Below are 18,379 nucleotides of genomic sequence, written 5' to 3' on the forward strand. Positions count from 1 at the left end.
GCCTTGTCACTATGCAGGAAATAGTCATCAGCCTTGTGGTGCTGTGGCGGGCAAATTCAAGTAAGGTTTGCCACGCGGATCAGTACCTCGGCTGCCAATTTTGGATTAGTGCGAAAGAGCCCCGCACGTCCCGTAATATTTACGCTGTAATTTCATTATCAAAGCCTTAGGCACAAAGGCCAACAGTGGCTGGAGGGACTTGGTACTGCCTGGTGCGCCACACCTGGCTTGATCGCCAGCTTAGTCAGCCGCTCTGTGGCAGCTGGTGCTGTCGCCGGCGCTTACCGAATCCCCCCACCTTTCGACCTTGAACTTGGTCCTTTTCTTGCGCCAGACTACCTCCCATACCTGCCGTACGCTTTCCGGCTCTTTCCACAATGGAGCCTTTAACTAGTATGTCGGACGCTATTGCGTCGGTTAAGGCGCTCAAGGAGACATTGCAACGCTATAAGGGTCGCGACAGAACATTAGGCAGACTGCAAAATGCTCTCGAGGATCTTGCCGTCATTTTATGCTTCCTAGAGGCCGCTGATAGTGAAACCCCGGGTATGACTGCTCTGAAAGGCGTTGCTAGCCACTGTAGCAAGATATGTTACGAGTTGAAAGGTACTATAGAAACATTTAGCGACAAGTCGAACACGGACTTGATACATTTGGCAAAGAAGGAGGGCAATATCGACGAATTTATCGATACTCTATCGGTTTACAAGTCGACGATCGCGACTATCCTCAGCTCAGCTCAGAAACCAACCGAAGAGTTCAATGAGATGCTCCAAGACACGATTTACAATCTCGAGCTACGCCGTCAACACATTACTGAGAAGACAGGGAGCGATGCCACAGACCGCCCAACCATCTCAAACGTGGATCCACAGCTTCAGGAACCTGCAACAGAACAGTGCCTTCAGTTCTGCGAATCTGCCACCTCTGACACTACATCATTACAAGATATGTAGCTAGCACTGCAGAAAGAAGCGCCTCGAGACCGCCTTGACTCTTCGAACTCTAATCAAGGCCTTCATCGCAGGAGGACTCTGTTGGTGGAAGAGATCAAAGTCTTGGAGCAAGTTTTACAAGTTGTCAATCGGATCTCTCATCAATTATCTCCTCAAAAGATCCACATCGTCGGGGAGGTCATTGCCCCCGAAACCGGCACCGTTCAAACAGTGATCACAACTGATGCGAACTTGTTTCGAGTCGGAAGGGTGGAGGCAGGGAGAGGATCGCGCCAAATGGTCGCTTCAACATCGGACCCCACATTACGGGCTCTGCTCAACGTCCACTACCAGCAACATACGACGAACCATCCCAGATGAAGTGAGCGATTACATAAGAAGGAAAATGACCTGTGCCGCGCCTGGTACTGCCAGGACCTACGTGTCCCAAGAACTGGGAGCACCTACTCCTGCAAGTCGAACTTCTAGCCACATCTATACGAGACGGATGTGCATCGTGCGCATGTACGGACACATACAAGAGTAGGACGGCGCCAGCTGGTGATGGAGTGGAGATTCGAGATGGTACTGCATCGGGCACTGAGCGGACCGCGGGGTGGAGAGTTTTCAGATGAGATGTACTTCATCTCGTTCGCGAGATAATTGTGTTTAGTGACAGCGGATATGACTCCTGGTGGCACGGCAGGATAAATAAATTTGGAACTCTTCAGATCGAACTGCAGTTGTCAAAAGACCTAACTTATACGAGAAGGCGTGGACAAGCAGGCTACCTCCTTGTCATTATCAGCATTTATCTGAAATACACAGTTTCTAAGATCGAACCATATTCTTTCCATGTCCTCGAACTTGCTACAGGAAGCTACGTATGAACCATGCTGCATTTCGCCTGATCTGCCATCTGAAGCCACACGGAACTTGTTCGTCCCTTATATTTCCTCTTCCTCCTTGGTATCCCGCTCCAACTCTCTGCTTCCAAGCTTAATGGCAAACTCCTCCCATAGGTCCCGATTTAACAGACGAGTACGCTTAAAATTCTCTGGCTGTCCGTTCACCCAATCACCAAAGAACGAATCAATCGTATTCGTGGCAAGCCATTGATATACTCGTTGCTCAAGCTTCGGATCTCCGCTTTCAATTTCGGACCATATCGCGGTCAGACCGCTGCTCATTACATTCTCGAAGCTCGACTGCGGAGTAAATCCTTCATCGATGATCACCCCAACTACCGCTCGCCCAACCCAGACTTTAGCATCTTTTGCTATCGCCACACCATAAAATTTCGACATAGGTGGTAGAGCACCTCGCAACCCCACACCCCAGTCTTTCGAGGTATAACCAGTAGGTATGACCCACTCTACTAAAAAATCTTTTTTGAGCACCATCATTGTGGCCAATTTCAACACCCTTTCCAGAACAGGCAGCCGTGTTGTGTTGCTTTCTCTGTTGACGGAGGTAGCTGACCTGTGGCTAAATCAGTTCATTTCTCTGCTTAGGTGATGATATTGGAATGATGGAATACGTACAATTTTTTGTGACCAAACTCATATACTTATACAGGTCAGCACAGTACTGGGGTTGTTGAAAATCGATGGGTAAGATGGAGCTGTTCAAGTGCGGGGTCATTTTCAAAGCCTTCCAACGTTGGCGCTTCGGCCAACCGCCCGAAGTAGCGTATGCGCGCGCTTACCTCAAAAGCTGTTTCAAACCCCACGAACACAGCACCACGGCGGAGTCTATTCCCGTCCTTGTCCTGTACCAGTCACCGCCTGGAAGCTACGCTTACATAACTCACCCAGTCGATAAACGGAAACCCGAAGACAAGCGTAGGGAGCAGGCCCTCTTAGTTGAAGGGGCAAACTCTCTCGGTCGTTCCGCCTCATGGCCTCAGAGCGCTGTTTACGGACCGGATGCGTGAATTATTCAAGTTATTCAAGTTATTCAAGTTATTTATGAGTATTTGTAAATAACTGAATAAAATATGAGTAACGAGTAGCAGAGATAGGGCGACGATACAAGACAACTTGCCATTTGCGGTGAGATGAAATGTCATGAATGGGTTTCTCTGGCTATTTGCTCTGGATACCGTAGCTGAATAGGCCATTTGGGCGCTAGGTGGACTGTAATCTCAGACAACTTCGCTATCCACCTAATGTCGGCATTTTGCCACTGGCACTTGAACAGAGAATGCTTAGACATATTAGAAAGTAGTCGATATCAAGGATACGATTTTTTTTATACCTCTTGTAATTTCTCAATCGAACGTGCATCTTTTATCTCCGATATAAACTTGGCCGCGGTGGAGTTAGGAGGCCACATGGGAGATTTAGGAACTGCTAGTTCCCCCCTATCTCTGATGTCTTTAGTAGCGGGTTTTTTGTGCATCAGCTCCCATATTACATAATAGATTGCCTTAATATCTTTAGTAGCGACCTCATTTAAGCCAAGTTTTGTGCTGTGTTCCAGGCCTGCTGTTCTGTGTTAATAGAGGTTATTGCAACGGAGCAATGACTCACCTATTTTGATAGATCCCCTGTCACCAACGAGAATGTTTGCACATTCTATTGAACCATGTTGTAGGCCTTTCGAATGGAGGTATTCAAGACCTTCCAAAATCTGGATTCCATTTATTAGATTAGGGCGGGCCATCTGGGAGGCGGACCCACCTGCCCAAGTATTTTTGCTAGTTGGAATTCGTCAATATAGGGATCAGACAAGGCAAATTGAGAAAGAGTAACAACTATTGTCTCTTCCTTACTGATATCGTGCTCGAAAATGGCATACAATGAATTTTCGGAGCAGAAGCAGCCCAGTAATGCAATGAACTTGTCGTGCTTAATTCTCCACAGTGTTTGAACCTTTTTCTCCGCGTCCGGGCCTGAGAATTTCCTTACAGCAACCAAACTAGTGTCCCCCCGACTAGCAATAATAACTTTATCATTGAGATCCAATTTCCATCTCGGTATGCAGGAATCCACCACCCATGACGATCCGTCTTTCACCCACGGCGACCCCTCCTTTATCTTCAATTCACCTGTTCCGGCCGACGACTCACCTCCTCGTGGCATGCTAGGCTCCAGAGGACCGATTCGAGCATCATACCCACCTCTATCTGAAGCTACCCGCTGCATCTTATGTGGTTGGTTGCCATCTTGACTCGCCTTCGTTTTCAACCTCTTCACGGGATCATTGTCGCGGGAGGATGTCGCGTCGCTCGACTGATTGTCGGGCTCGGGGTTCCGCTTTAGTAAGGATGGTTCAAACCGCGTGATACTCCTGGACAGAGGCATATTTTGCGCAGGCAACACGGCTGAGTTAGAGATCTGTTAAGTCTTTAATAACTCGTGGTGGATCCAAAACCGGCACCGGAGCCAGTTTGTGCCGGCCAAAGATGGTGCAGCACATGAGGACCTAAAGACGCGCACTAGTGTATACATGTTGAAACCCCAAGAAATCGATAGTGTCACGCACGCCGACAATGTGGCAGACACAGGCTCAGGCTCGTGCAGAAGACTCGAGACTTGCCTCCGAGCGGCAGCTCACTTCCAGAGGCTCAGCTCTTGTCAGGTTCGAGTATTTACGTTGGAATGAGAAGAGAACGCCAGACGAGAAACGCGTGCAAACTCTCAAAGATATATTCAAACGGGAAGGCTGTCTACCAATGAAAATAGGCAATCACATACCTGTAACCATTGATCAACAACTCCTCGACGCCGCTTTGGAAGATGCTCAGCAAAAACGCAGGTGGCAGACGAACACTCTGCCAAACAGTTATTCCATTATCAATTCGCAGGGAGGATACCCGGAGCTTGAGTTCCCAGGCGGTCTTGAATACCTCCACGGATGTCAAAGGATCCAAGCCGGGCGGGAGTATCTCACGCCGAGCGAGAAGTGGTGGATTGTGGATCTGTACCTTTCAAACATCAGCTATGAATTGAGAACATTCCTCGTTGAGGAATATACCAATGAAGAGAAGCCGTGTGACGGTGAGATTTATCGGAAGATCCGTAGATACCATTCTCTGCCAACAGCCGTTGACTGCATGGTTTCATCTGCTACCTGTCACAGCCTCGAAATGCGTTGGTGGGCTCGTTTAAAAGGAAGAAGAGTGGATTATCTCAAGGGTATGCTCAGGATCTCCCAATTGGCCTCTGCGTTCGACGCTCTAGCGAGAATTACCGGACTCTGTGATAGCGGTATGAAGATCACTACGTTGCATAAAGTGAGGGGAATGAGGTGTCACGATGTCAGTATATCACCAAAAGTAGGCGCTCGCTCTGCTCATATTCTAGTGGATAGTAAACTACCTTGGGAATATTGAAAAAACATGGGCCGGGTTTTTCGGCGGGATTTCACAGTGGCAACAAAGGGTTGATAAGGTTGATGTGAAGGTTTTAGAACTCAGGGCTCCAGGGGCATCCACCGTGGATGCTGAGTATCTTCAAGGCCGGATTCTAGGAGGGGTCGTTTTCAAAAATTTCAGCCCTCAAGAACGCGTCATCATATGGAATAACATTTGGGTATTCAAAGGCATCATTCCTTCCCTATCCACGTTCTTCCTGGACATCATATTCTTGGAGAAATGCATTGACGGCGTGAAGCGATTGGTTGCAGTCTCTCCAGATGAAACGGTGTCTTCTGCTTTAGATCATTCGTACATAAAAGAGCAAGGAAGCCAATGGATTCAGACCAGTGAAACAACCTTCGATTCTGAAAGGGGGAGTTTGGAGACCTGTAAGAAGCTTGGTATTCTGGGATTAGTCGCTTTTGTTATGCGTCTACACCAGTATCTCCCCAAAGATCCTGTCAAGAAGAACCGTAAAACGACGCCAAGGGCCAAGGCCGATAGAGGCGTGCTCCAGCAACTTGCTGCTCTGGCTGAGATACTGGGGTTTGACTCTCTTGAGATCAGGGCTCTGAGTCCGGGTCCAACTCCTATAATTCGGGGTGCTCGGGAATTCGTACCTTTCCTCGTCACAACTGGCCCAGGAGTAATCATCAAGGAAAGGTGTGGAATCCCACACGAGGATAACTTTAAAGATGATATGAAATATCTGTTTCTACACGACCTGTGCGAAGATAGAGCTGAAAGTGGCGAAGGTATCACTTCATTTTTCGTTCTCAAGTCCTGGTTCACGAGTTTTTTCGAACCACCCCGGTGGAGCAGACCAGTCGTGACCGCGGAAAGCCCGAATTCTCCTCTCCCATCAGCCCCCAACCAACACGTCGGTGGGGACAAGGATATGGCAGACGCAGGGCCACAAAGTCCCGGAAAGCAAGAGCCAGAGGTCACACAAGTGCGGCAAAGAACGGATTTGTCTGAGCGGATGCGAGAAACCATCGAGCTTGTACAGCACGGGATGAGCGGGCATGCAGTCGAAGCTAACCGGAGGCTCGAAACGAAAATGGAGACAGAGTCGGCTTTTAACCAACTCACAGGTACTCGCCCATTTCAAACGTGGTTTCTATTGCTAATATAAAATCCTTTAGCGGAAAATGAAGCTGTGACACAGAACCAAGCTGTCAAAGGAGCAGATACTATTACCATATACTTTATAGAAGGGAATGTTAAGCAAGGGGATATGATGGAGTCTATGAACACGTGCGAGTCTATACAAGAGCTGCATGTAGACGATGGTGACCCGAACTCACTCGTCGAACAAGCGGTCGGGGAGTATCTACAGAAAGGCAAGAGAACCTGCAATAGATACCAGCGCCGTTTAGCTGCAGACCGGTGTTATGCCACAGCGACTCAACCGGAGAATAAAAATACTCTCTTCTTAATCCCGTGCAAATCTCAAGCTAGAGTGTGGGAGCTAGAGGCGCAAGCGGTACACGTCGAGCAACAAGAAGCCGAGACACTAAGGGAACAGGTTCTTCAGCGGGACTTGGCCGGGGCAGAAAATGATCATGAGCAACAGCGAGTAGAGCTTGAGGAAAAAGCAATCAAAGATCAGAAAGAGGGTAAATTGGCTAAGCAACAGATACAAAGCGAAGAAGACGGTGACACTGATCTACTGGATAAGGAGAGTGATAACTGCACCAAATCACTCATTCTCGACAAACAAATCGTTATTTACTTCAAGCAAAGGCTTGGCAATTCTTGCGATACATCGAAGCCAGCCGAGGAATGGGAGTGGGAGAATCTGGCTTCTGTTAAGGTACCAGTTGGGGATCCTCATCATCAAGTTCGCAAAAAAACGAACGCATTTTGGGCCACTGATCATTTAACGCCTCACAATAGACTTCTGAAGTCATTGCAGGACAAGGACTGTTATCAGGCAGCGGAAGACGACAGACATCACACGCTGTACATGTTGCCAATTCGTCCACTGCCTGCTTGGGAGCACCCGCCCAGAAGAACTCGAGGAACTCGTGATAGAAAAATCGACAGATCTCAGAAGGTGCCATTCCTTCCATTAGAAGTTCCGCAGCTTCGGGTTCCGAAATTAAATGCAAAAGTCAGAGACCAAGTCGAGTCTTCAGAGATGACCCACATAGACAAGAAATCGAGAGGGCCAAATGGACCAGATATGGAACCGAAAGTATTCGGGTGGAGTGACATAAAGGACACTTCGCCACAGATAAGGAAAAAGGAAAGGCAGAAGAAGGTAATAAAGGCGCGGGGACACCAGAACGAAGACTCTTCAGCGGTCCTCACAGTTTCTCAGCCCAGATTAGAAGCGCCCTTGGATCTTCCCACAGAACCAGCAGCACCCGCAGCACAAATGCTAACATCGGATCCGGAGGGCATATATAGTTAAACAGCGAAATTGAGGCCTCAATTTCCGCTTATTTTGAGAGCTGGCCATTGTAGAGCGCTAGAATGTAGCCGGTATTTGCCTTTCCGATCCCGTGCTAAACGCAATTGGATCAATGGGGACAGGGTCGAGAGCCGCACTCGAGGGATACAGGATGGGCGCATCGTGCTTCTTTGATACGGAGACCCAGATGTCGTTGAATCTACCAGATGATAAATCTACGAAGTTGTTGCCAGTGTTATTGGTTAAGCATGGTTATCTGCGGACTGGAAATGTTAGTCGTTGGGGTGCCTAGTCGAGAGTGAGGTAAAAGTTCCCGGATCGAGTTGTAGTCATTTTATATATCTTGATTGAATTGCAACAACTTTTTGTTTTAGCAGGTGACAGCAAGGAGATTCGATTCGATTAATGACAGCGGGCTATATTCAATCTGCTAATTCAAGTATGCAAAATTTAGACAGGTCAGAAGGAGGCCACTTTTGGCCGAGGTGCCAAATCCCAGGGTAGAAAAAGCCTCCCAACCATCCTCCTCCTCCCTCTCCTCCATCGGCTACGAGCTGAGTGACTGATCTCTCAGCACGGTGGAGGCGGACCTGGCGAGCTTTTCCAGAGATTCGATTAACGTGCGGCATGGAAATTTATTTTGGGTGGCTGGGCTGCCGGCTCTTCATCTTGGTCTCCAGCGCCGAATGTACAGTACCATCCATTCATATCATTCACTTTTCCTCGGTCTCCCCCGTCCCCGAGGCCCCGCTGGCGTGCCCGTTGCCGCCGGCCCTCCTCTCCCGGGCCCAGCTAGAGCGGGTGTCCTCGCTGCTTTTTTCTTCGCCACGACAGAACGCGTGCCTGGCCCATTCTCCTTTCTTGGGCGTCCCCGTCCTCGCTGGTGTCGAGTCTCCGTCTCGATCTTTGGTGGACGCGCTTGGACGGGCCTTGTCTTCCTGCGCCGAGTCTCCCGCGTGGTAGGCTGAGCGGCAGGCGCTGCAGCCTTTGGTGCTGCTCTGCCCCTGGGTTTCTTGTTTGACGTCGCCTGCGAAGGCAGTGGCTCGGCGGGGCGTTTCATGCCTGCGATCCTGGCACTGCATCGAGGTAGTGGTGGGGGCTGGTCCCGATTCTGGGCACTTTCCGTCCTGTGCGGTTGGCGCTGGCGCTGACGCCGTGGCTTCTGCGGTGGGGGGCTGGTAGTGTCTCGTTGTGGCTCTGGTGGGTTCTGTTCCAGCTCTTGTGGCGAGTCTTCGTCATGCTCCTTTTCTGATGGTGTCTTCTCGAAGATAGAACGCCCGGGTAGTGATCCTGGGGGTACGTAGAGAAGAGACCCGGGAGTCGGGAGGGGCGGTTGGAAAGGTTCTAGAAGCTGTCCAGGAAAAGGGGCCCGCAGGCCTGAGTCCTTCCGCCTTATGGTCCAGAATCCCTTCGGTTGGTCGCAACTCGGAAGCTCAATGGTCTCTAGATCATCGATCTCGGAGGGAGTGAAGTCCATGTCCGTAGTGTCCAACGGACTGTCTTTCATGTTATTGATGGATGTGAGATCCTCGGGCTCTGGGGAGGGAGACTCGTGCCGCCATTTCCAGGAAGTAACCCTGTTCTTCCTATCGAACTCCTCCTTCCAGTCTCCACGCTCCTTCCACCACTTGATGACTTGCTTCCGGGCCGAGTGCGGATAGCGCCTTTTTTCATCGACAGAGAGGCGATCGTACCTCGTCCTTTCTTCGGCTAATTCAATCCGAAAGATGAACCAAGGCCTAGAGATGATGAATGACTCGGCTTGGGAAGCAGTCGCATCTTGTTCGAGGCAAGACTGTGGGAGCACGGGGGCTTTCTCACCACGGCGCAGATTCTGGCGTAGGCGTAGGGCGCGTGCAACGAGCTGCTCCGCGTAGCCAGCAGACTCGGAATCATCGACAGCTTGTTGGTCCCACCTCCACTTCCACCTATAGGCGTCGTCATTGGGCTGCACGTTGCGCCCGGCAAACCCCCACTCAGGATTCCAGATACCAAGTTTTTCCCAGCGGCGCTTGACATTGTGACGAACGAGGACGCCACATCGCCGAGAGCCCTCAACTCCTCCAAATATCTTGTTCGAGCGGTATTCTTCTACCCGGCTTTCCTCTCTCTTCGCTTCTGTGTGATAGAAATCGACAGGGTCTAGGATGGATCCCATGTCGCATGCAAGATCCTTCATTTCATCGTCGTTGATCGGTTGCTCCATGATGGCTTTCAGCTCTCCTGGTAGCTCGCTGCATGGTGGTGGTGGCGCAAGGACATCATCGCTGAACTCTTCCGACTCAGTTGACGATGCGTAGGGCGGAGGATCCTCGCGCTCGAAGCGTCTGAACGAACGGTTGTGCAGATTGCCGTTGGCAACAAGTGCTTCGAGGACGGGGATGGCTTGGTTTTGCAGGGCATCGTGAAATTGGACTCGGTCGAAAAATGGAGGCATGGGTATGGCTTGGGCGATGCTAGCGATGGGGAGGGCGGAATTGGGAGGAACGTTGGAGATGGAGATGCTGGAGGATGAGGAAGGGAGGTCGAGGATGGGAGGTTGGTGGAGTGGGCAACCTTTCTTTCGCGCCCAGACGCCAAACGACCACACCACTCAACCGCTCAAACCTAAATTTGGCCACGACAGCACTACAATTTCGAAAAACTAACGTTGGAATCGGACTTTTTGGGGCATTTTCGATATTCTGAGAATTTTCGAGAATTTTCTAAGCACTTTGAAAAATCCATAAATTTTTGGTGTTTCGGCAAGGGTATAACTGGGCGGTTGAGTGGTTTGGGCGTTTGGCTAGTGAAGCCTTCTTGCGGGAGCCCCTCACCAATCAACCAAGGTGCCGAGCTGCCCTTTTCCCCGCGCAGTTCAGTCGGGAGTCTTGCAGCATCCTGATGATGGACACCTGTTCTTCGTTCCTACTACAACCTTATCCTCTTCTTGCCGTCCTCATCCGTCTCGCCACTTGCCTCTCGCCATGGCTCGGGAAGCCCATCCAAAAACACTCTTCCACCTCGTACCTACTGACAAGGTCGCCCAGAATTCCCTCCATCACCCCGATAACAAACACCGCGTCTCGAGCTCCAAATACGGCCCTGGCCTTGAGGTTGGTTATCATGTCCCGTCCGGCCCTCGAGGCCATGTCATCACCAGAGTCGGACGAGATGCCGATCTGATTCTTCCCGAAAGCACCTGCAGACACCCCATATCCGCGGTTCACGTCGCTTTCGAGATCAATCCTACAACACACCTCGTCCTTCTGTCCGTCCGATCGAAGCGCATTTCATCGGTCACGTTCGCGGCACTTGAAGATCTGAATAAGGATGAGAACATCGGAGAGAACATCACCGGAGACGGCGTTATCCTCTATGGGCAGAACTACAAGATCTCCATTGCATCTTACAACTTTAAGTTGATCTGGCGGACCATCTCTAAGACCAACAACGCCGAATCTCTCAAAGCCCTCACCGTTCAAGGCTACAAAATATCTCAACAACTGTTGCAGGATGTGAGATCGCGCGACCGACCAACGGAGAACGACAATTCAGAGGCACAGTCGTGGCATATGACCAGATTAAATACAACAAAAGATCCCATTTTCCAGGATATTAAACATCTTCGTGAGAAAATAGGCCGGGGAGCCTATGGTACGGTCTACGAAGCGGTCGATCGGACCTCTGGCTACAAGTTTGCTATCAAAGTAGTCGATCTTAGCGGCCAGGACGATGTTGAGGCAGCTCGAGCTATCCTACATAGAGAAATTAGACTTATGCAGCAAGTGAAACACGTTAGTCCCCTCTAATTGCTATCGATTTATTATCAATACTGACAATATATCCAGGAACATATCATTGAATATCTAGGTCACCAACTTTTTGATACTCTCTATCCAGAGATCTTAATGCCCCTACGCTCCGGGTCCCTAACTTCGCTCGCCAAATCACCGCCGCCCGATATCGACTATGAACAACTCTGCTTCCAGGCGATGGGACAGATGCTCAGGGCTCTCGACTACCTAGCAAGCGAGAACCTGATCCACCGGGACGTAAAGCCCGACAACGTTCTCTACTCCCTCTTAAACGGTCATTACCATTTCCAGTTGGCCGACTTCGGACTTGCCCATCACCGCTCACTAGCTACAACGTTTTGTGGCACCGGCTGCTACCAGGCTCCCGAGCTCTGGCCCTCCATCTCGGGGGTTAACGCCGGCCAGAGCCCCAAACTAGACATCTGGTCCCTCTTTGCATGCATTGTTGCCGTTCGCTCAAGAATGGAAGAGTTTCCACCAGATACTGCAGACTATGGTGTTGTTCTGGGCGCACTCAATGCTAAAATTCCAGCCGTATCTAGACTCGAGCCTATGGCGAGGTTGCATCCAGATCGCCGGGCATCGGCTGCGCAGATGCTAGTCCTCCTCTTCCACGGCGAAGGCTTGACAACACCCAAATCGAAAATCCCTCCCATTGAGCCCAATGTCCCAGCCGCAGAGCCGAACAGCCGTCCACGGACAAGGAGTGATCGCGGCAAGGCTCCCCAGCCGGCGACAGCAACCGCCCGCCCGTTGATCATGTATCCACGACGCAAACCTCTTGCCCGCCTGCCACCACCCATCCGGAACCGAGGAGGCAACCTTGCGCAACCAGCTGCAGCGCAGCCCCAGCCGACTCGCGCGAGTAGGGATGGCGTTGTCAAGCGCCGGACCAGCACGCCCAAAGCGAACATTCTCGCCAGAACCTCGCAGGAGCAAAATCCGCCAGTTCCCATGGGATCAACGTCCGTGCAAGAGCCGCCTCTTCTCACGGGACCAATTCCCGGATCGTTTGTCGACTGAATTATATAGAAAGCAAATATCGAGAGAGATAGTACAGTGGCTTATTCAAGGCAAGTCACTTTTCCGATCTGACCTGGCTTGTATTGAAGTACTAACTTCTACGACTAATAGTGGAACAGTGAGGGATGGATCAGATTCATGGGTGAAACACCACAAAAGAAGTGGAGAGGTTGACATCGAAAGAAGGCAAGAGGAGGAACGTCTTTTGCCTGAAACCGGAAATTTCGCAACTGCGACGTGCACTATCAATAAACAAATAGGATATACTAGCTGAAAAATTCGTGTTCACTCCTTAAAATGTGTCATCTCCAATACCAACACCACCCGAACACCCATCATCACCCGTGGACGCATCACCACCTGTCAAAACATCGAATCCACTACCCTGAAGCATCGAATCGACCATTTGATGCAGCGGTTCGACCGTTTTAAAAACGAATGCAAGCGAAGAACTTGTGGCCTCGATTGTTGAAAACGCCAAAGGAGACGCCCGTAACGAATCGCGGTTCTTCTTGAAGAGTGTCCACAGACAAATGACTGAAAGGCTCGACGCAGAACTGGTAAAGAATTTGAATCAAGAATTCGTTAGTGTCTTTAGATTGGGGATGGCGTGGAAGCGTGAGGCGTGTTATGGCACCTTGAAAGAAATACGAAGTGCTGTTCAAAACCCTGACGCGGTTAAGATGACTATGGTGGTAGAATATTAGGAAGGCGAGCTCCCTGAATTTGAGTCTTAACGTATTAGAAAGTGTTCTAGTTGGCAGTAGCCCCGGCCATCATTACCGTCTTGGTGGAGACTGCCTCGAAGTTCACAGAAGCTGCGGAATATTGTAATTGACAGAGCAATTACTTTTCGGGTTGCAAACAATGCTCCTTCGCGCAGTTTTGTGCTACCCATCACGATTCCCGTCATGTTGAACACCATTTGCGACATCATGTATCCAAAAAACCAACGCGCAATGTTTTGTTCAAACTCCAACACTCCAAAGTATATCACAGTTTTATCGTAACACGAAGGATCATTTTCCAAAAGCCAACTTCCCACTTTCCTGGTTCGGTGTCATACTTGACAAGCCTGAGTCTTGCATTATCGGGTATAAACCATTGACCCCCCCCTCTTCTTCCTTGTCTATTATCCACGTTGAGGTCTTCGTAGTCGCGTCAATTCTATCCCGGCTCCGTCTATTAGCATACCATCCAAGACATTCCATCCCTATACTCTCAATCTTCCAACTCCCCGTCCTCCCATCTCTCTTGTATTAACAGACGTTTTCCTAATGCACGCGCATCCCTTCCAATTGGTGAATCTAAAAATGCGAGGCAAACAATTAATCGTTCGGAGTTTGGAAACTAAAGCTGATTTGCAGAAATGAGCCAAAAACAACAAGCCGTTTCCGAGAGGAAAGCTGTTTAAGTAGTGATGTACGAATAACTCACGAGGGAACTCCTTTTAGGAAAGGGTATCATAGCATCAGCCTATACATGCAAATTGCCCTAAGGTAATGGCGCTGGCCCATCTACCGCCCAACCTACGTAGCGCACATCCAGACTTGGGAGAGCAGGCACCTCAATCGTCCTACGTTTGGTTAGCGTACGATTAGCATACACCCGGAAGGCATCCCTGTCGTCAACCGTAAGGACATCCACGGAAATCGAAGGGTGGAATTGGCAATTAACGCTTTCCAGATTCCGAAGTTGGAGTAGTTCAATCCCAGGGAGGCCAAGGAACTTCTGCAAGAAAGGCGCGTCTTTGGTAACGTAGATCAGATCGTTCTGATCTAGATCCAAGTTCTTAGCGCGGGAGAAGAAGAACCAGGTCTGGAAATGGGAGGGGTCAAAGTCCAGAAGTGGGTTACCCGGGTAGAAGTTGAGATGAAGCTTCCTAATCCTAGTGTTCTTAACCAACCTTTGAAGCACATCTGCCGCCCATATTACCTCAGGGTACCAGTTGATAGTAAGTTCAGAGCCAATCGAATTTACGACATGCGTAAGGCCCTCCCCATAGAGAGCGTGTATTTGAAAGTGATTTTGCTGAAATATTGGTATGGCCTCCTGATACACCCACCGACATGTTAAGAGGATAGAAGTATCAACGACAGCGTAATGTTCCCACTGGAATGTTGAGTCCCCCGGCTTGAGAGGAACTGGAGCCCAGAGAACGGCTCTATATATTTTCAGGCGGAGCTCGATTGGGAGCATTGCTAAAGGAAATTGCCCGGTTTGTTCTGAATCTGAAGACAGGGAAGGTTAGCCTCTGGCCTTGGCAAGGAACGAGAACGCTAACGGCGGGGTTTCTCTATTTGGACATTGATCCTGCACCGGTCCGGCTCCGGTGTTGACAAGATGATCGGAAAGTCGCTGGTATCACCGGGAAGGTCACTCAAGTAGAACATTTTCATGATGTGGAACGGGAATGGTCTCCCACTCGCACGGCGCAGGCCCTGACAACGCCTCAAAACGCGCAACATCTTGTAGGTAAGATTTGCCGGAATAATGTTCTCCACGAGGTGATCTACTGTCAGGTCTGCAGCTGCTCGTGCTACCAGGTAATCGTGGCGTTTCTTCCAAAACGCAGGCTCCTCATTCGCTACTGGGCGATTCCATTGGTCCCAACAGCTAACCGATGCAGATGCTGCCCAGTGTTTGCGACAGTGTAAGAGGTCAAGAGCGTCGAGGATGTCATCATGAAGCTTCGCCAACTCGAGAAGTCCAGCTATAGATGCTAGGGATATGAGATCTACGTTCGACGGTAAGCCACCGTCAGGGGCCGCTAGGTCATCCGTATAGACCCAACGCAAGAACAAAATTAAATCTTGCTCGCTGCTCCGCCAGTCGAGGATACCCGCCTGAAGTTGCTCCGCAGTTCTGAGATCGAGGAATTGCTTCAATACGAGTGTCCCTATGTTGCGTCCAAAGAGTGGGCCATCCTCAAACGTCTCGAAGGAGTGTTTAATAAGAATCGCCTGATCGTCCGGGAAGCTAGCGACATGATCAGCCTGGATTCCAAGTTACTCAAAAAAAGACTCACCAGAACATTCGAGGAGGCATTTTGCCGACGAGATAGTCCAAGTCCTGGCCACGGGCCCGTATAATAGGTACTCTCTATGAATCGATTTAATCGTGTATCGCAAGGCGGGCACCGATTTTAACACCCCTGCACCGAGGAAAGAGGCGTTTCAGGCTGGCTTTCCAATCAAGCCAATTTTGATGCCAGGAAGAAACCCCAAAATTGACCAAAAAATTAGGCTTTTACACCAGAGCCATAGCGCCATTGAGTATGAAAAATATGCAATAAAAGGCTGTTGGAACTTATTTTGTTTGCGGCTCCACAGAATTAGGATCAATCTCAATAGTCTCCGATTCGTACCGGTCCAGCAATTTCCCAAATAAAACTGCTCTCCCCTCCTCAAAATACGTCATGCACAGACCGATATCTCCCAAGATACTCCCAAAGGTCTTGGACAGCTTGCATCCCTGTCGAATGTCCTCCTCCTCATGCATAACGTCTTTGATATACTGCCTCCCTTCATCATCTCTATCGGTAATAGCATGGAGCGTCTTTGGATCAAAACAGGAATAGATATTTGTCAAAGCAGTAAACACTTCGAGTGGAGCGGAATGTGCAAACTCCCAGTCGATTACGCCAACAATATTGTATGTATCATCGAAAAGTATATTGTGTAGCAGGAAATCCCGATGGACGATCGGATAGCGATTTTCGTAAGCGGTTGGATTTCTTGATAATCTCTTCTCCACTGCCGACCTGAGGCGTGGAGGGAATGAAATCACTGCTCGTTTTAGGCTTCGAACTCTATCGTCGTCGTCTTCAACCCGACCGTGTAGAAAATCCAAATTCCCGAATTTTGCATGAGCAGCCCATGAGAGAAAATAGTCCGCTGCTGACGTAAACGGTCCTTCAAAGCCAAACGACGCTGGGAGTGGGCCAATATCAATCGTCCCGTTTGGCCCCAAAACAAGGGATCCAAGTTTGTTAATCGAGGCGGTTGCCATTTGATACTAGGTACAATACCAGAAGAAGTCAGCGAGATGGAAATAATGGCTGGGGCTCCACAAACCTGTATTGAAGCTATCGACTTCCGGATCCTACTCTTTTGCTCGCCAGTAAGTATACCGGGACCCCCAAGGTCGAACAACATATTGCCTCTTATGCATTGCATTAGCATATATGGCAGCTTAATAGGGTTTCCATCAATAGATGTCCTGTGCCCAAAGATCGTTGGGACTGGTATGTCGGTGGACTTCGCGATGAATTTCATTGTTGCAATCTCGCTCTCCATGGTAAATCGTCGTTCGGCCGTCCACCATTTTAGTATTTCGTTCTGATCAGAAGTGGAAGAGGCTGGAAGAATAGGAATGCGTACAAGCCACAATTGGCCTGTATCGATAAATTCGAGGCGACGAACAATATGGCGTCCTCCAGCATGATAAGGCCCATCAAAAACGCACAATCGTCCACCATTAAGAACCTGCGCTTCTTTGAGTAAAGCTGTCCAATCTGTATACTTAAAGGTCCGCGCGGATCGCTTGTCGTTATGCTGGCCTTGCCAACGGAAGATGGATGGTTGAGTCATACGGGAACTGGATTGGAATGCGGATGTTGAGTTGGATACTTCGTACATCGGTGGGGTTAAATTTGTAAATGCCTCAGGCAACGAAATCGGACTAGAAATGACTTGGAGATATTCTTCTGCCACCTTCCAAGGAAGAACTGACGCATCAGCATCACGACGATCTTTCTCTCGACTTCCCGCAGAACCTTACAACACTCTCGACATAAGCAATATCGCCATGCTTCCTCCTTATCTGTCTCAGGCATCTCTCCAAGACCCCCGCCACAGGTTGATTTCTGGCCCAACGAAGCTATCTCCTCTCAGCCCATATGACATTGCTGTGGATGAGCTCAGCCTTTATGGCAAGTGCACGAATCCTATATACTGCGACGAGACAAATATAAAGAGGGGTAATGACTGCCCCAAGTGTGGTCACAAGCGCGAGTAATGGTTAGTCGGCGGCCTTCTTCTGCCTTGTCGAATTCCAGCTAACCTCTGTTAGATTGCTCAATTGAATATTGAAAATATGCATATGGAGATTGAAACATGATTGTATCGTCTGGAGGATACCAATAGCAGTTAGATGGCAGGAAATGCGAGTATCATTATCATAATACAAGGGCAAAGTTATGATGCGACATACAGAAATCCCAAGCAGCCAGTTCGGCGGCAGCCAACACAGAGGAGATTCCTGCAACCTGCTTGATCGCTCTCCGGCCTAATTCGGGACCTTGCCAGCGGCAACCTCGATCCTCTCCTCTCCTTTCTCATAATGCGTGTCGGTCTTGCGCCCACCCACTGGGGCGTCCCCGTCCACGCAATGGAACACATCTTTTGCGAGGGCTATTCCCACCATCCTCAACGGAAATTATTGTGGTCGACACCCTGCGTGCCTACCATATGTCCGATATCCAAAGGTTTGTGCGCCACTCGAAGGCGAAGAAAGTTGGCGGGAGGCTCGAGAAGGAGTGGGTATTAGACCGAAGTGACGAAGAATCAATCGCCGCGCTCAGAGAAATACGAGAAACCGTACGTCTATTGCTAATACAATATAAGTTACTGTGTAAATCGCCGCATGGGCTGCTAGGTAAAGGCTCAGGTGGTACTTACCTCGGTCGTGGTTAGGTAGCGCCAGTTGGGAAATAATAAAATGAAATTATCCCTAATGCGAAAACCCGAAAGGTGGCGTACGATGGAAAGCGCACGGTGTAAAGGTCGACGAATATTGTAGGTCGTTAAGAGTTGCTGTGCGGCAGAAAGACGTGGCAGAT

At 49.6% G+C, this 18,379-nt stretch overlaps 9 protein-coding genes across 9 annotated transcripts; 3 read left to right on the top strand and 6 right to left on the bottom strand.

Annotated features, from left to right (window-relative positions):
* Nucleotides 1-314: 314 nt before the first annotated feature.
* K444DRAFT_667138 (uncharacterized protein) lies at nucleotides 315-1,316 on the top strand (the record flags this gene model as incomplete). Its single annotated transcript, XM_024887261.1, has 2 exons — nucleotides 315-863; nucleotides 957-1,316. The coding sequence occupies exons 1-2, from the start codon at nucleotides 378-380 to the stop codon at nucleotides 1,314-1,316; spliced, it is 846 nt and encodes a 281-aa protein (XP_024732202.1). The 5' UTR covers nucleotides 315-377.
* A 566-nt stretch (nucleotides 1,317-1,882) lies between these two features.
* On the bottom strand, nucleotides 1,883-2,836 carry K444DRAFT_634135 (uncharacterized protein; the record flags this gene model as incomplete). The annotated part of the gene is made up of 3 exons (XM_024883706.1): nucleotides 1,883-2,417; nucleotides 2,480-2,504; nucleotides 2,749-2,836. The coding sequence occupies 3 exons, from the start codon at nucleotides 2,834-2,836 to the stop codon at nucleotides 1,883-1,885; spliced, it is 648 nt and encodes a 215-aa protein (XP_024732203.1).
* Nucleotides 2,763-3,139, bottom strand: K444DRAFT_617761 (uncharacterized protein). Its single transcript, XM_024881196.1, has one exon. It carries the CDS (start codon nucleotides 3,055-3,057, stop codon nucleotides 2,833-2,835), a length of 225 nt encoding a protein of 74 aa, XP_024732204.1. The 5' UTR covers nucleotides 3,058-3,139; the 3' UTR covers nucleotides 2,763-2,832.
* On the bottom strand, nucleotides 2,782-4,021 carry K444DRAFT_697207 (uncharacterized protein; the record flags this gene model as incomplete). The annotated part of the gene is made up of 3 exons (XM_024887916.1): nucleotides 2,782-3,424; nucleotides 3,470-3,569; nucleotides 3,620-4,021. The coding sequence occupies 3 exons, from the start codon at nucleotides 4,019-4,021 to the stop codon at nucleotides 3,189-3,191; spliced, it is 738 nt and encodes a 245-aa protein (XP_024732205.1). The 3' UTR covers nucleotides 2,782-3,188.
* Nucleotides 4,022-4,353: 332 nt separating this feature from the next.
* Nucleotides 4,354-5,872, top strand: K444DRAFT_697221 (uncharacterized protein; the record flags this gene model as incomplete). Its single annotated transcript, XM_024887917.1, has 2 exons — nucleotides 4,354-5,199; nucleotides 5,246-5,872. Coding segments are annotated over exons 1-2 (1,395 nt in total), but the record flags the coding sequence as incomplete, so codon positions are not given.
* Nucleotides 5,873-8,045: 2,173 nt separating this feature from the next.
* On the bottom strand, nucleotides 8,046-10,396 carry K444DRAFT_597274 (uncharacterized protein). Its single transcript, XM_024878473.1, has one exon. It carries the CDS (start codon nucleotides 10,152-10,154, stop codon nucleotides 8,427-8,429), a length of 1,728 nt encoding a protein of 575 aa, XP_024732207.1. The 5' UTR covers nucleotides 10,155-10,396; the 3' UTR covers nucleotides 8,046-8,426.
* A 287-nt stretch (nucleotides 10,397-10,683) lies between these two features.
* Nucleotides 10,684-12,537, top strand: K444DRAFT_634139 (kinase-like protein; the record flags this gene model as incomplete). Its single annotated transcript, XM_024883707.1, has 2 exons — nucleotides 10,684-11,493; nucleotides 11,548-12,537. 2 exons carry the CDS (start codon nucleotides 10,684-10,686, stop codon nucleotides 12,535-12,537), a joined length of 1,800 nt encoding a protein of 599 aa, XP_024732208.1.
* A 2,177-nt stretch (nucleotides 12,538-14,714) lies between these two features.
* K444DRAFT_102871 (uncharacterized protein) lies at nucleotides 14,715-15,808 on the bottom strand. Its single transcript, XM_024870266.1, has 2 exons — nucleotides 15,566-15,808; nucleotides 14,715-15,516 (listed from the first exon to the last, which is right to left on the bottom strand). Exons 1-2 carry the CDS (start codon nucleotides 15,583-15,585, stop codon nucleotides 14,817-14,819), a joined length of 720 nt encoding a protein of 239 aa, XP_024732209.1. The 5' UTR covers nucleotides 15,586-15,808; the 3' UTR covers nucleotides 14,715-14,816.
* A 38-nt stretch (nucleotides 15,809-15,846) lies between these two features.
* On the bottom strand, nucleotides 15,847-17,129 carry K444DRAFT_537949 (uncharacterized protein; the record flags this gene model as incomplete). The annotated part of the gene is made up of 2 exons (XM_024875506.1): nucleotides 15,847-16,554; nucleotides 16,614-17,129. 2 exons carry the CDS (start codon nucleotides 17,127-17,129, stop codon nucleotides 15,847-15,849), a joined length of 1,224 nt encoding a protein of 407 aa, XP_024732210.1.
* Between the last annotated feature and the right edge of the window lie 1,250 nt (nucleotides 17,130-18,379).

This window comes from Hyaloscypha bicolor (genome assembly GCF_002865645.1).
Source record: "Hyaloscypha bicolor E unplaced genomic scaffold K444scaffold_126, whole genome shotgun sequence".
Taxonomy (NCBI): domain Eukaryota; kingdom Fungi; phylum Ascomycota; class Leotiomycetes; order Helotiales; family Hyaloscyphaceae; genus Hyaloscypha; species Hyaloscypha bicolor.